This window comes from Rhinoraja longicauda, chromosome 4 (genome assembly GCF_053455715.1).
Source record: "Rhinoraja longicauda isolate Sanriku21f chromosome 4, sRhiLon1.1, whole genome shotgun sequence".
Lineage (NCBI taxonomy): Eukaryota > Metazoa > Chordata > Chondrichthyes > Rajiformes > Arhynchobatidae > Rhinoraja > Rhinoraja longicauda.
The window spans coordinates 10,750,198-10,765,428 of NC_135956.1; the positions used below are offsets into that span (position 1 = coordinate 10,750,198).

Below are 15,231 nucleotides of genomic sequence, written 5' to 3' on the forward strand. Positions count from 1 at the left end.
TTTCTTATGAATACAATTGCCATCAATTCACAAGATTGATGTTATAGCTGAGAGCCCCAAATAATCAACAATTGTTATTGGGGAAGGCAAAAAAAATTCTTGATTAGTCCGGATGTCAGAGGTTAAGGGGCGACGGCAGGAAAATGGGGTTGAGGGAAAGATAGATCAGCCATGATTGTATGGCAGAGTAGACTTGATGGGCCGAATGGCCTAATTCTACTAGAACGTATGAATTTATGAAAATGAGACATCAGGAGCTATTAAATATCTCATTGAGATGCGGGTAGTATGCGGATTTTCAATGATTGGATTCAGTTCAGCTCAGTTTAGTTTATTGCCACATGTACCGAGGTACAGTGAAAAGCTTTTGTCGCGTGCTAACCGGTCAGCGGAAAGACAATACACGTTTACAATCGAGCCATTTACAGTGTACAGTTACATGATAAGAGAATAAATAACGTTTAGTCCAAGGTAAAATCAGCAAAGTGCGATCAAGGATAGTTTGAGGGTAGAATGGACAGACCTGTGAGGAGGTTAAGATCATAGTTAAAGTAAGAAATGCTGTTGGAGGGGTAGATTTAAAAGTGTGGAGCAGTAGTAATGTGTGATTGTAGATCCGCTTCTGTGACCAGCACACAAAGGGCCGCCTGGGTTGGGCGCCATCTTGGAAGCTGATGGATGGGAAGAGTGTGACAGTGGATTGTGAAAGAGTGGTAATTGCTCCTTTACAATGTTGTCAGGAATAAATGGGAAGAAGAGTCCTGATCTGAAACGCCATCTACCCATGTAATTGTGAGATGCGGCCTGACCCGCTGAGTTACTCCAAAACTCTGTGTCTTTCTTAGGTAGGAAGATGCCCTTTATTTGGGTAGAATAAATATGATGGTGCAGAGCCACCAGCTGGCCACTGTTGGTATTGCGAGCTGCCTTCACGAAAGTTGATCTACAAATTGGAGGAACATCACCTCATATTTTGCTCGGGCAGCTTATACCTCAGCGGTATAAATATTGACTTCTCTAACTTCAAGTAATCCTTGCTTTTCCTTTCTCTCCATCCCTTCCCCTTCCCAGTTCTACGACCAGTCTGACTGTCCCCGATTGCATTTGATCTCTGTTTGCTTTCATCACTTTCTCCAAGCTAACAATGATCTATTCCACATTTTCCTTGAACTTCATCTCTTCTGAAGAAGGGTCTCAACTCGAAACGTCACCCACTCCTTCGCTCCAGAGATGCTGCCTGTCCCGCTGAGTTACTCCAGCTTTTTGTGTCTATCTTCAGTTTAAACAAGAATCTGCTGTTCCTTCCAAGCATCTCTTTTAATGTCTTGTTTTTCACACCTTACCCTTCCTTATTTCTGTGTGTCTCTCTCCCCTGACTTTCAGTCTGAAGAAGGGTCTCGACCCGAAACGTCACTCATTTCATCTATCCAGAGATGCTGCCTGTCCCCCGCTGAGTTACCCCAGCATTTTGTGTCTATCTACAAATAATAAATATCTCTTCCATTTAATGTGACGGATTTAAATTACGAATCCACCAATAAATGCAGCTTGCATTAATGTTGATGCTTTTGCTCTGTGTAGGCCGCGAATAGAGCTGCAAAGGGAAGCACTTTATTCAAGGACCTTCTGCAATTTTTGCAATAACTTTTTATTTTATCTTGCACATCTCTGGTAAAATCCACATTGATTTCCCCATCTCAAATAACCCTGAGTCTCTTGAAATTCTTTGTAGTAGTTTCGCAACGGACGCAAGGCCGATTTCAAGTGTAATTAGAGTTGCCCACTGTGCGTAGCTGTAGTCATAGACAGACTAGATCCAGTCAAGGATAACGGATATCCTTGCCTAATATACATCAATGAATCATTTATTTCAGTCTGGCCAGCATGGCGATCATTTTACTAAAACGTGCTCTGGTATATGATGCACAAAGATGTTGAAAGGAGATTTACTAAACATTGCAATGAATGTGATTTGTGTAACAGACTATCAAAGCAGGGGATCAAGCAAAGTAAAATATAATGTGTAGGAAGGAACTGCCGATGCTGGTTTAAACCGGTAGGTTAATTGGCTTGGTATAAATGTAAAAAATTGTCTTGTGTGTGTAGGTGGGCGAATGGCCTGTTTCCACGCTGTATCTCTAAACTAAACTAAACTAAATTAAACTCCCATCCATTAGTTGCCATTTACTTGTTCTATTTTCGTGGTTGAAACTCGGTTTCAGGATAAATAGGCTATCGGAGTGAAATCAAAGATAGACACAAAAAGCTGGAGTAACTCAGTGGGACAGGCAGCATCTCTGGAGAGAAGGAATGGGTGACGTTTCAGGTCGAGACCCTGCTTCAGACTGAATTCACTTGGGGCAGCGTTTGTGGCACATTGCCTTGGGTGTAAACTGTTGACTTAAGGGACCGGTTAGAAATGATACCCTCTGGGAAAAAAATTCTGATTTAAAAGAAAGGCAAGATAAACAACATGGATGCTGCCATTTGACCACACTAATATATATCTATGCATAGAAATGACTATCAATTATTTTGAAGATAGACACAAGAAGCTGGAGTAACTCAGCGGGTCAGACAGCATTTCTGGAGAGAAAGAATAGGTGACGTTTCAGGTCAAGACCCTTCTTCAGACTGAGAGTCAGGGGAAAGGGAAACGAGAGATATAGACCGTAATGTAGAGAGATATAAAACAAATGAATGAAAGGTATGCAAAAAAGTAACGACGATAAAGGAAACAGGTCATTGTTAGCTGTGGGCTAGGTGAAAACGAGTTACAGACAATGAGTCTCAACAAGACGACTTCGAAGCTAGTACGACTTGAGTGGGGGAGGGAAGGAATACAATGTACGTTCCAGTTATCCTTCATCATTTCTACTACTTTCCATTCCATTAATGGGAAAAAAACACTGCCTTCGTATCCTTGATCACCGCATTTCATTTGTTCAATTATTAAGTTCAAGACAGGAATCCCATCAGTATTCCTTGGGTGCGATGGTACAATGACGTTTAGAAGTTCATGATCTTTGCTTTTTTTGTTAGTAAATCTCAGCAATAGTGTATCAAATGTTCAGGCTGTCAGAGCATCGTGCAATGCCCTTTGATTATATCAAATCAACAATACGACAGAATTCATTCTAATTCAATACAGAAGACATCCACGCAAAAAAAAAAAAAAAATTGCAAAGAAATATTTAAACTGCTATAGTACAAAAATAATTTAGCATTTCAACGAATACATTGCTCATTCTGACTTTCTGAGAAACAATAGCTTTAAATGCATAAAAACACAAGTTGATGGAGTTTAGAAAAATGAGGTGAGGGGGGACCTCATTGAAACTTACTGAATAGTGAAAGGCTTGGATAGAGTGGATGTGGAGAGGATGTTTCCACTGGTGGGAGAGTCTAGGACCAGAGGTCATAGCCTCACAATTAAAGGACATTCTTTTCGGAAGGCGTGCGGGTGTCAGGGGATATGGGGAGAAGGCAGGAGAACGAGGTTTGGAGGGAGAGATAGATCAGCCATGATTGAATGGCGGAGTAGACTTGATGGGCCGAATGGCTTAATCCTGCTCCTATCACGAATGATCTTATGGAATGGACTACAGTGTGTTGGATTACACGTCTTGGCTGACTCATGCTTTGTAAAAAAAAAATTATAATTGCATTTCATGTTAAATGTATCTCTACCGCGGCGATGTAGAGTAAATGCTTTACTCTTCATCAAGAAAAGACAGGTGGAACTTAAATGTCACAATTAGTGACTTCAGGGCAGCTAACACTGGCTGAAACAGTTTGCATTTTACCACTTTTTCTCCAAAGGAATTAAAATTAATTAGAAGACCAGTTATCTTGAGATCGTTCTTCACAGCTTATATAACATTGTGTAAACGATCCGACCCTATCGCAACCAAAATGAATTCTATGGTCACTTTATACCTTCCTGCTTAGTTATTACTGTCTGGAAGGCAGCAGAGCAGTAAAACTGTGAATGCTCCATTGTAAAGCTGAAGTGAATGCAGAAACTAAGTCTGCACAAGTCTCTCAGATCTGCACAACTGGCACAAAGCATTAGAATACAGTGAAGCCAAAAGATAGGCACAAAGTACTGGAGTAACTCAGCGGGCCAGGCAGCATCTCTGGAGGTAAAGGATAGGTGACGTTTCAGGTCAGGACCCTTCTTCAGACTCTTCTACAGGTCCTGACACTGTACTCCCTGTACACACATGACTGTGTGGCCAGGTTCAGCTCCAACTCCATCATCAAGTTTGCTGACGACACTGTGGTGGTGGGCCTGATCTCCGATAACGAGGAGGCCTACCGGGGAGGAGGTGGCTGATCTGGCACTCTGGTGTCAGGACTAAGGAGCTGATTGTGGACTTTAGAAGGGCTCAACATCCGAGGACGTACACGCCACTGGAAATAAATGGGTCTAATGTGGATAGGGTAAGCAGCTTTAAGTACCTGGGAGACCACATCACAGAGGATCTGACATGGACAACACACATTGCCGTACTGGTGAGTAAGGCAAGGCAGCGCCTTTACCACCTCAGACAGTTGAGGAAATTCAGAGTCTCTCTGAGAATCCTTCAGTGCTTCTTCTCTGGGGCTGTAGAAAGCATCTTGTCCGGAAACATCACAGTCTGGTTTGGGAATAGCTCTGCCCAGGACAGGAAGGCTCTGCGGAGAGTAGTGCGTTCGGCTGAACGCACTATGGGAACTACACTCGCCCCCCTGCAGGACCTATACATCAGGAGTTGCAGATCCAGAGCCAGCAACATTATGGGGGACCCCTACCACCCCAGCAACGGACTGTTCCGGTCAGGCAAACGCCTCCGCTGTCACGCTGTGAAAACAGAGAGGATGAGACGGAGTTTCTTCCTATAGGCCATCAGGACTGTTAACTCTCATATCACCAGGGACTAATTTAATTTACTAAATTAATTTATTTTTTGTGTTAAATTTTTTTTTCTATTCTGTTTTGTAATTTTAGCACAATCCGCAGGCGCTGCCACTTTCATTTCACTGCACATCTTGTATATGTATGTGACAAATAAAGTTGACTTGACTTGACTTGACACAGAACATCACCTGTTCCTTTTTCTCCAGAGATGCTGCCTGACCCGCTGAGTTACTCCAGCACTCTGTATCTATCCTTGGTCGAAACCAGCATCTTTGTTTCTACAGTAAATACTGTCGTTTCCTCAAGGATTTACCTCAAAAGAGGCATAATTTGCAGTTTGGCCTGCTCTTCAACACATTCTTGTGGTTATTTTGAAGTAGATTACTCAACTGGATCATATTTTCATTTACATTTTTTTGATTGATCTTTACCACGTGAAGGTGGAAGTTGGAGGTGTGAGTAATGAGTTATTAAAATAAATTTCCAGGTTTGTTTTGATTCTCAACGTCTTCGATTATTTAAACAAACATCTGGAAAGTGGATCGCTAAATGACCTTGCCAATAATTTCTCATTTAGGATTCTCAACATGATCCAGCAATTTCTATTTCTGCAGGCCGTCGGTCTGTTTCTGGGCACAGAATTCCATCAGTTTGTCGAACTTGGCGCCCCAGTTGCTGAGATAGTCGTAGTTCAAGTCCTCGTCTGTGTTGACCGTGCCCACGGTGCTCAGGCTTCCTGTGGGCGAGCCCTGCCCTTCGAAGCAGTAAATGTGAACCGTGTCCTCCGGGAGAGCCCTCAGGTCGTGGTCCGCATCCCAAATAATCTGCGACACGTAGTTCTTGAAGTCCGGGACGCCAGATTGCAGGGGTTCAGAAAAAATCACGTTTGGGTGAGTTCTCCTGTTGAGCAGCTTCTCTTCGGGAGAATCAGAGGAGCCTTTCACCACAGGAGCACTTGTTGTGGACGAGGACTGACTCAGACTCGCACGCAAAGGTTTCTTCAATTCACTGATGTCGTAGCCGTTCTAGGAGAGATGTAAAAGTGTCACTAACTACATTAAAGTCAGAGAGTGATACAGCGTGGAAACAGGCCCTTCGGCCAACTTGCCCAAACCGGCCAACATGTCCCGGCTACCACTGCCCATGTTTGTGCCCATATCCCTCTGAACCTCTCCTATCCATGTACCTGTCTAACTATCTCTGAAACATTGCGAAAGTACCTGCTTCAACTACCTCCTCTGGCAGCTCATTCTATACGCCCACTGCCCTTTGTATGAAAATGTTACCCCTCAGGTTCCTATTAAATCTTTTCCCAAGAAATCTTTCTCCGAGACTGTGGAACAGCATCCCTCTCCCCATCAGAACTGCCCCCTCCATCGACTCCTTTAAGTCCAGGCTCAAAACCTATTTCTACTCCATAGCGTTTGAGGCCCTCTGAGGGGGCGTTGTGAACTGTTTATGTATGTGCTGTTATGTTTGTGTGCCATTGTATGTTCGTTTTCTTAGTACCTGAACTGATGTACAGCACTTTGGTCAACTTGGGTTGTTTTTAAATGTGCTATACAAATAAAATTGACTTGACTAAAATTGACTTGACTTTACCTTAAACCTATATCCTCTGGTCCTCGATTTACCTACTCTGGGCAAGAGGCTCTGTGCATCTACCCAATCTATTCCTCTCACGATTTTATACATCTCTATAAGATCACCTCTCATCCTAACTGCACCAAGGAATAGAGTCCCAGCCTACTCAACCTCTCCCTGTAGCTCAGATCCCCTAGTCATGGCAATATCCTTGTAAATCGTCTCTGTACCTTTCCGGCTTGACAACATCTTTCCTATAAAATGGTGCCCAGAACTGAACACAATATTCTAAGTGTGACATCACCAACGTCTTACACAACTGCAACATGACCTCCCAGCTTCTATACTCAATACTCTGACTGACGAAGGCCAATGTGCCAAAAGCCTTTCAACCACCCGATCTACCTGTGACTCGACCTCCGCCATTGTGAGATTCAAACAGCAGAAAAGGTCATGTAGCATTTATTTAGAGAGAACTAGAATATAAAAACAAGGATGGAATGCTGAGGCTTTATAAGGCAATGGTCAGACCGCAGTTAGTTCAGTTTACGAGTTTCGTTTCGTTTATTGTCACGTGTACCGAGGTACAATGAAAAGCTTTCTTGCGTGCTAACCAGTCAGCGGAAAGACAGTACATGATTGCAATCTAGTCATTTACAGTGTACAGATAGATATACATGATATAGGGACTAACATGAATAACGTTTAGTGCATTTGGAGCATTGTGAGCTGTGTTGAACCCCATATCTGAGGAAGGATGTGCTGGAGTTGGAGCGGGTCAGAGTAGCTTTAGGAGAATGATCCCACAAATGATTGGGTTAACATATCATGAGTTTTTGACGGCACTGGGCCTGTACTCGCTGGAGTTTAGAAGGATGAGCGGGGACCTCATTGAAACATGGAAAGGCCTGGATAGAGCGGATGTGGAGAGGATATTTCCACCAGAGCGAGAGTCCAGGACCAGAGGCCACAACCTCGGAATAAAAGGACGTACCTTTGGAAAAGAGATGAGGAGAAATTTATTTTGTCAGATGGTGTTGAATCTGTGGAATTCTTGCCACAAGAAGGCTGTGGAGGCCAAGTCAAGGGATATTTTTAAGGTGGAGATTCTTGATTAGTACGGGTGTCAGGGGTTATGGGGGGAAGGCAGGAGAATGGGGTTGAGAGGGAAAGATAGATTGCCCATGATTGAATTCGCTAAATTTGTCCCTAGTGTGTAGGATAGAGCTAGTGTATGGGGTGCTCACTGGATGGCATCAACTCGGTGGGCCGAAGAGCCTGTTTCCACGGGGTTGGAAGCTGAACCTACATTGCATCAGATTGCTTCGTTGTCACCTTCTCCCAGCTGACGAGGATCTATTCTACATTTTCCTTGATTCCCACACTTTACCCTTCCTTATCTCTGTGTCTCCCTCTACCCTGACTCTCAGTCTGAAGAAGGGCCACCCATTCCTTCTCTCCAGAGATGCTGCCTGCCCCGCTGAGTTACTCCGGCACCTTGGGCCTATCTTGCATCGGGGTACCTGATCTTGCTCTCCGCCTCCTTCTTCGTCGTAGTTGAGGATGTTTTCTCGTACATCCTCCCAGCTCTCTCGCTCAACAGGAATGTGGTAAACTCCTCCTTTCTGGAATTTGGCTCTTCCACACACACCCCATACGCTGACGCCGATCGCCAGAACTGAAACATCGGAAGATACGAGAGGGTTTCAGTCGCAAGTTGGCTCGAACATCAGAAAATCAGCTCTATTTCAAGAGTCAGGGGTGTTTAATTGTCATGCGTACCGACAACGGAACAATGAAATTCATACTTGTTGTAGCCTAACAGTTTGATAAACACATAGATAATATAATAAACAGAAAGAAAAAATCAAGAAACAAAGAATTATTTAGAGAAAATAATTTGTGGCGGCAGGGTGGCGCAGCGGTACAGTTGCTGCCTTACAGCGCCAGGGATTCGGGTTCCATCCAGACTGCGGTTGCTGGGAGATTGTACGTTCTCCTTGTGACCTGTGTGGGTTTTCTCCGGATGCTCTGGTTTCCTTCCCACACTCCAAAGATGTACAGGTTTGTAGGTTAATTGGCTTTGGTAAACTTGTTATTGTCCCTAGTGTGTGTTGGATAGTGCCGGTGTGCGGGGCGATCGCTGGTGGGCACAGAGCAATCGAGTTATTCCAATCACTGTTATTTACCTCACAAAAAAAAATCATGAAGGTAATTGGGTTAATGGTAATGCAAATCTACCACCCAGTGACGTTAGTGTGTCAGCGCATATTTATTTGTCAGTATATAAAGGTGCATAATAAAACTAGGCAGAATACGAGAGCAGGGTCTTTTTACGACTACAATGAAGCTGCATCATGCATCAAATGTCTATATTTCAAAACCAGATAGGTTTATACCGAAGCCTTTGGAGTGCGGGAGGAAACCGGAGCACCCGGAGAAAACCCACGCAGGTCACGGGGAGAACGTGCAAACTCTGTGCAGACAGCACCCGTAGTCAGGATCGAAGCCGGGTCCCTTGCGCTGCGAGGCAGCAACTCTACCGCTGCGCCGCCGCGCCGCCCCGTGTGTAGGCAATATATTAAAGCAGTACCTATTAAGAGGATGAGGCAGATGCTGATGGCCAAGATGGAGGTGATGTTCAGCCCTACTGGCATTGCCAATGTCACCATGCTGGTCTCACACTGCTGCCCTCTGTATCCCTCTGCACAGTGGCAGGCAAACTGCTGGGCTGTTTGGGTGACACAGGTGCCTCCATTGCGACACGTCCATGGCCCACAAGGTGACATTGCACAGCCCTCGAGACCAGTCTCATTACTCCTCACTGACACCTGGCCTACCGGGCACCTGCATGTGAGAGATCGGAACAAAAACTGTAACCTGTCAGAATGGAATCAAAAGGTACTATCATGATGCTGAAGCGACATTTGGACAGACACATGAATAGTTTGAAGAATTGGTCTTGACCCAAAACATCACGTATTCCCTTTCCCCAGAGATGCTGCCTGGCCCGCCGAGTTACTCCAGCTTTTTGCGCCTGTCTTCGGTTTAAACCAGCATCTGCAGTTTCTTCCAACATGTGAATGGTTTAGTTTAGTTTAGCTTAGAGATACAGTGCAGAAACAGGCCCTTCGGCCCACCAAGTCCGCGCTGACCAGCGATCCCCTGACACTAGCACTATCCTACACACGCTTGGGACAAGAATTTTACCAAGCCAATTAGCCTACAACTAGCACGTCTCTGGAGTGTGGGAGGAAACCGGAGCGCCCGGAGAAAGGCCACGCGGTCAGAGGGAGAACAGACAAACTCCGTAGAGGTAGCGCCCGTAGTCAGGATCGAACCCGGATCTCTGGCGCTGTGAGACAGCAGCTCTACCACTGCACCCCTGTGCTGCCCAAATAGGATAGGATAGGTTTAGAGGGTTGTGGGCCAAGCGCAGGTGGGTGGGACTAGTGTAGATGGAGCATGTTGGTCGGCGTGGGTAAGTTGGGCCGAAGGGCCTGTTTCCATGCTGTATGACTCTATGAGTGTAGACACACATGGAACTGCAGATATTGGTTTACCAAAAAAACACACAAAGTGCTGGAGTAACTCAGCGAGTCAGGCAGCTTCTCTGGAAGGACTGATTGGGCGAAGTTAGCGTGTCTTTTGGAGTGTCTGTAGGAACAGCTGATACATTTCAAACGCTGCTCTGATCCACAGTCTTTAAACATTCACTTCTTAATTTTTTTTGAAAACTTTGACAGGGCAGGCCAATTGAAAGGGGGATATCCATGAATGAAAGTGTTAGGATGAATCCAGTCACATTTGGCAAACTGATTTCACTGCATATCACGTTGAATGGGGAGAAGGCAGGAACGAGGTACTGATTGAGAACGATCAGCCATGATCACATTGAATGGCGGTGCTGGCTCGAAGGGCCGAATGGCCTCCTCCTGCACCTATTGTCAATTGTCTATTGTCTATTGCATTAGTTTCTTATACATGAATCGCTAAGTACAAGAAGCAGAATTAAACCATTTGGCCCATCAAGTCTACTCCGCCATTCAATCATGGCTAATCAATCTTTTCCTCTCAATCCCATTCTCCTGCCTTCTCTCCATAACCCCTAACACCCGTACTAATCAAGAATCTGTCAATTTCCGCCTTTAAAATATCACATGACGGCCTCCACAGCCATCTGCGGCAATGAATTCCACAGATTCATCACCCACTGACTAAAGAAATTCCTCCTCATTTTTTTAAAGGCACGTCCTTTTATTCTGAGGCCTCGGCCTCTGGCCCTGGACTCCCCCACTAGTGGAAGCATCCTCTCCACATCCACTCTATCCAACCTTTCATTATTCGGTAAGTTTCAATGAGGTCCTCCCTCATCCTTCTAAAATATTAAAGGAATCAAGGCATATGGGGTTAGTACAGTAAATTGGCTCTGTTGGCTTTGCCCCACTTCAATTTCTCATGTTGGAGTCAAAGAGTCAAACAGGTCCTTGAGCCCAACCCATCCATGCTGATCTAGATGCTCCTTCTAAGCTAGTCCCATTTTCAGTGACAGGGACGGTTTCTTCCCAGTTGTTACCAGGCAACTGAACGATCCTATCACAACCAGAGAGCAGTCCTGAACTACTATCTACCTCATTGCACTATCTTTGATTGTGCTTTACTGGCTTTTCACTTGCACTAGACGTTATTCCCTTTACCATGTGTCTGGTACACTGCGAATGGCTCGATTGTGATCATGCATTGTCATTCCACTGACTAGTTAGCACGCCACAAAAGCGTATTACTCTACCTCAGTACATGTGACAATAAACTAAACTGCAACTGAAACCGAACTAAAATGAGTCCCCTAGGCCGGGTGAGGCGGCCGATCGCCACCTCATCGAGACTCCCGCGACCGATCGTCGGGTCGAGTTTGTCGCCTGCGGCCATGGCCACGGAGCCGGCAGATCCGTTCCCATAGCCGACTTCCTAGGCCGGACTTTACGAGCTGGTATCTCAGCCCCCCCGGCGGCCTAGGCGGAACATTCCGGCACCGTTGGACTCCTCTCGGAGTCCTTACCCTCAAAAAGAATTCCATCATTGACCTCCGTTGGTCTGGCAAAACGGATAATCCAGAGAGGCTCTGGAACCGATGGTGCCGGAAAATGGGTGGTGGACCTGGACACGGACATAGAAAATAGGTGCAAGAGGAGGCCATTCGGCCCTTCGAGCCAGCACCGCCATTCATTGTGATCATGGCTGATCGTCCACAATCAGTAACCCGTGCCTGCATTAATAAAGTGTTAATAATCACTTACCTGCACTCATGTTTTCTCCACACATCTACACAATAATAGGGGATATTACAGGGTCTGCCGCTGCAGGCATTTGAATGGCAGCCATTTGATACACCCCTTCGGTCCAGGGTAGCAGTTAACATTGTATTCCTTCCATCCATCGGCAACAGATGACCATTTAATCGAACGTCACTCATGCAGCCTAAATTCAAGCAAAGGAAAAGCAGTTTAACTCCCACACCTTGTATAAGAAAATAACTGCAGATGCTGGTACAAATCGAAGGTATTTATTCACAAAATGCTGGAGTAACTCAGCAGGTCAGGCAGCATCTCGGGAGAGAAGGAATGGGTGACGTTTCGTGTCGAGACCCTTCTTCAGAACTCCCACACCTTTGTTCTCACTTGGTCTTTTCACAAAATTAGATATTTTTGAGAGAAAGTTTCTTTAGACTCTACATTAAAGATGCAGCATGGAAACAGGCCCTTCGGCCTACTGAGTCCGTGCCAACCAGCGATCAGCCCGTACACTAGCACTATCCTACACACTAGGGACAATTTACAGAAGCCAATTAACCTTGATTAGTACGGGTCATAGGGGTCATGGAGAGAAGGCAGGAGAATGGGGTTGAGAGGGAAAGATAGATCAGCCATGATTGAATGGTGGAGTAGATTTGATGGGCCGAATAGCCTAATTCTGCTCCGATAACTTATGAACTTATTAATGTACAAATCTGCACGTCTTTAAGAGTGTGGGGGAAAACCGGAGCACCCAGAGGAAATCTAAGTGGTCACAGGGAGAACGTACAAACCCTGGACAGATAGCGCCCGAACGCAGGATCGAACCTGTGTCTCTGGCGCTGTGAGGCTGCAACTCTACCGCTGTGCCACTGTGCCGCTGTTCGTTGGTGTGAATGGGTGATCGATGTCCGGCATGGGCTGAAGGGCCTGTTGCAATGCTGTACCAGTAAAACTAAAGTCTAATGTTCTGATCCAGTGCCAAGCATTATACATCATGTGATTGGAGCAGAATGAGGCCATTCTGCCCATCAAGTCTACCCCGCCATTCAATCATGGCCGATCTATCTCTCCCTCTCAACCCCATTCTCCTGCCTTCTCCCCATAACCCCCGACACCCGTACAAATCAAGAATCTATCTATCTCTGCCGTAAAAATATCCACTGACTTGGCCTCCACAGCCTTCTGTGGCAAGGAATTCCACAGATTCACCACCCTCTGGCAAAAGACATTTCTCCTCATCTCCTTTCTACAATACAATACAATACAATATATCTTTATTGTATATCAATATCAATATATCTAAAGGAACGTCCTTTAATTCTGAGGCCATGACCTCTTGTCCTAGACTCTCCCATCCTCCGCGCATCTACTCTATTCAGGCCTTTCACTATTCGGAAAGTTTCAATGAGGTTCCACTTCATCCTTCGAAACTCCGTCAACTTGTGCTTTTGTGTATTTAAAGCCATTGTTTCTCAGAAGGTCAGACTGAGCCAAAGTGTCCCTTTGAAATGCTCGGTTATTTTTGTACCATAGCGGTTTAAGTATTTCTCCGCAACGTATTTATTTTCTGCACGGTTGTCTTCTGTATCACACCTTGAAAGTCGCCAGGCGAAACCTCATGGAGGCTCTTTCCCAAAACCAGAGTGGGAGCATCCGTCAGGATTTCCCGGTGTGTTCCCAGTGGAGATGCCACCTCCAGGCCTCCTCCCCCACCGTTGAGACGCAGCGTGAATTCATTGTCGTGACGCTCCATGTTTGCCAGAGTCCACTGGCCACCGTCCACACGTGAGGTCAGCACCTTCAGTGAATACTCCCCATCACCAAGGTTAACTCGGATGCCAAAATAACCACTGACAATCTGGTTCAGACAAGAAAATTAAATTAGGAGGAGAGGACAAAATATGACTTAAAACATTAAAGTATTAAAACAATAATATTTAACGACTTAAAGGGGAAGGAAAACCGAAGGAGAAATCTTTTAGATTTTTTTAGATTTAGAGATACAGCGCGGAAACAGGCCCTTCGGCCCACCGGGTCCGCGCCGCCCAGCGATCCCCGCACATTAACACTATCCTACACACACTAGGGACAATTTTTTTAACATTTACCCAGTCAATTAACCTACATACCTGTACGTCTTTGGAGTGTGGGAGGAAACCGAAGATCTCGGAGAAAACACACGCAGGTCACGGGGAGAACGTACAAACTCCGTATAGATGGTGCCCGTAGTCAGGATCGAACCTGAGTCTCCGGCGCTGCATTCGCTGTAAAGCAGCAACTCTGCCGCTGCGCCACCGTGCCGCCATACTTTTTTGTGGCCGGATACATGGCAATTTTTATATGTCCCTTTATCCACTCATATACTGTGTAACTTGGTTTAGTTTAGAGATGCAGCAAGGAAAAAGGCTCTTTGGCCCACCGAGTCCACACCGACCGGTGATCCACACACTCTAACACTATACTACACACACTCGGGACAATTTACAATGTTACTAATTAACCTTCAAACCCACGCAGGTCACGTACAGACAGCACCCGTAGTCAGGATCGAACCCGGGTCTCTGGCGCCGTGAGGCAGCAACTCTACCGCTGTGCCACCGTGCCGCCCTAAGTCCTTTTGTGGCTTCACAATGGACCACCTTAATCCCTGCACAATTGCAGAACTAATACTTGGACAATGATCAATATCCCGACAATCTCAGTGGAATATTTTAATTGGAATCTCTGATAAATTGGCAGTTCTCAAACCCGAACATCTTTGTCTGTGCTTATTCTATCCGCAATGTGGACTCACGCGCCGCAGACCAAGCTCGGAGGAATCGCCCGGTAGGCCCGGCTCACCCGCCCGAAGACTGGGCAGTCGGCGTAACCGGGAGAGAGCTGGAGATGTCAGGCGCGAGGAGCAAGGGCAGGTAGGAGGGTGAACCGGGGCAAAGCTTCCAGTGCCTTCAAGGTCGGCTGCAGGAGGCGCCCCTGGGACACAAAGATGGCCGGGGGAGGGGAGGGGAGGGGAGGGGAGGAGAGGGGAGGGGAGGGGAGGGGAGGGGAGGAGAGAGGAGAGGAGAGGAGAGGAGAGGAGAGGAGAGGAGAGGAGAGGAGAGGAGAGGAGAGGAGAGGAGAGGAGAGGAGAGGAGAGGAGAGGAGAGGAGAGGAGAGGAGAGGAGAGGAGAGGAGAGGAGAGGAGAGGAGAGGAGAGGAGAGGAGAGGAGAGGAGAGGAGAGGAGAGGAGAGGAGAGGAGAGGAGAGGAGAGGAGAGGAGAGGAGAGGAGAGGAGAGGAGAGGAGAGGAGAGGAGAGGAGAGGAGAGGAGAGGAGAGGAGAGGAGAGGAGAGGAGAGGAGAGGAGAGGAGAGGAGAGGAGAGGAGAGGAGAGGAGAGGAGAGGAGAGGAGAGGAGAGGAGAGGAGAGGAGAGGAGAGGAGAGGAGAGGAGAGGAGAGGAGAGGAGAGGAGA

General features: G+C 46.3%; 1 protein-coding gene across 1 annotated transcript in view; it reads right to left on the reverse strand.

Moving 5' to 3' along the window:
• Positions 1-3,205: 3,205 nt before the first annotated feature.
• LOC144592993 (neural-cadherin) overlaps positions 3,206-15,231 on the reverse strand; it is a 151,491-nt gene continuing 139,465 nt past the window's right edge. Inside the window, exons 30-34 of the mRNA XM_078398408.1 lie at positions 13,375-13,639; positions 11,785-11,965; positions 9,081-9,334; positions 8,011-8,165; positions 3,206-5,928 (exon numbers count right to left, since the gene is read on the reverse strand). Of these exons, the coding sequence (XP_078254534.1) occupies positions 5,506-5,928; positions 8,011-8,165; positions 9,081-9,334; positions 11,785-11,965; positions 13,375-13,639 (1,278 nt within the window). The 3' untranslated portion in view covers positions 3,206-5,505. The remainder of the gene's footprint in view (positions 5,929-8,010; positions 8,166-9,080; positions 9,335-11,784; positions 11,966-13,374; positions 13,640-15,231) is intronic.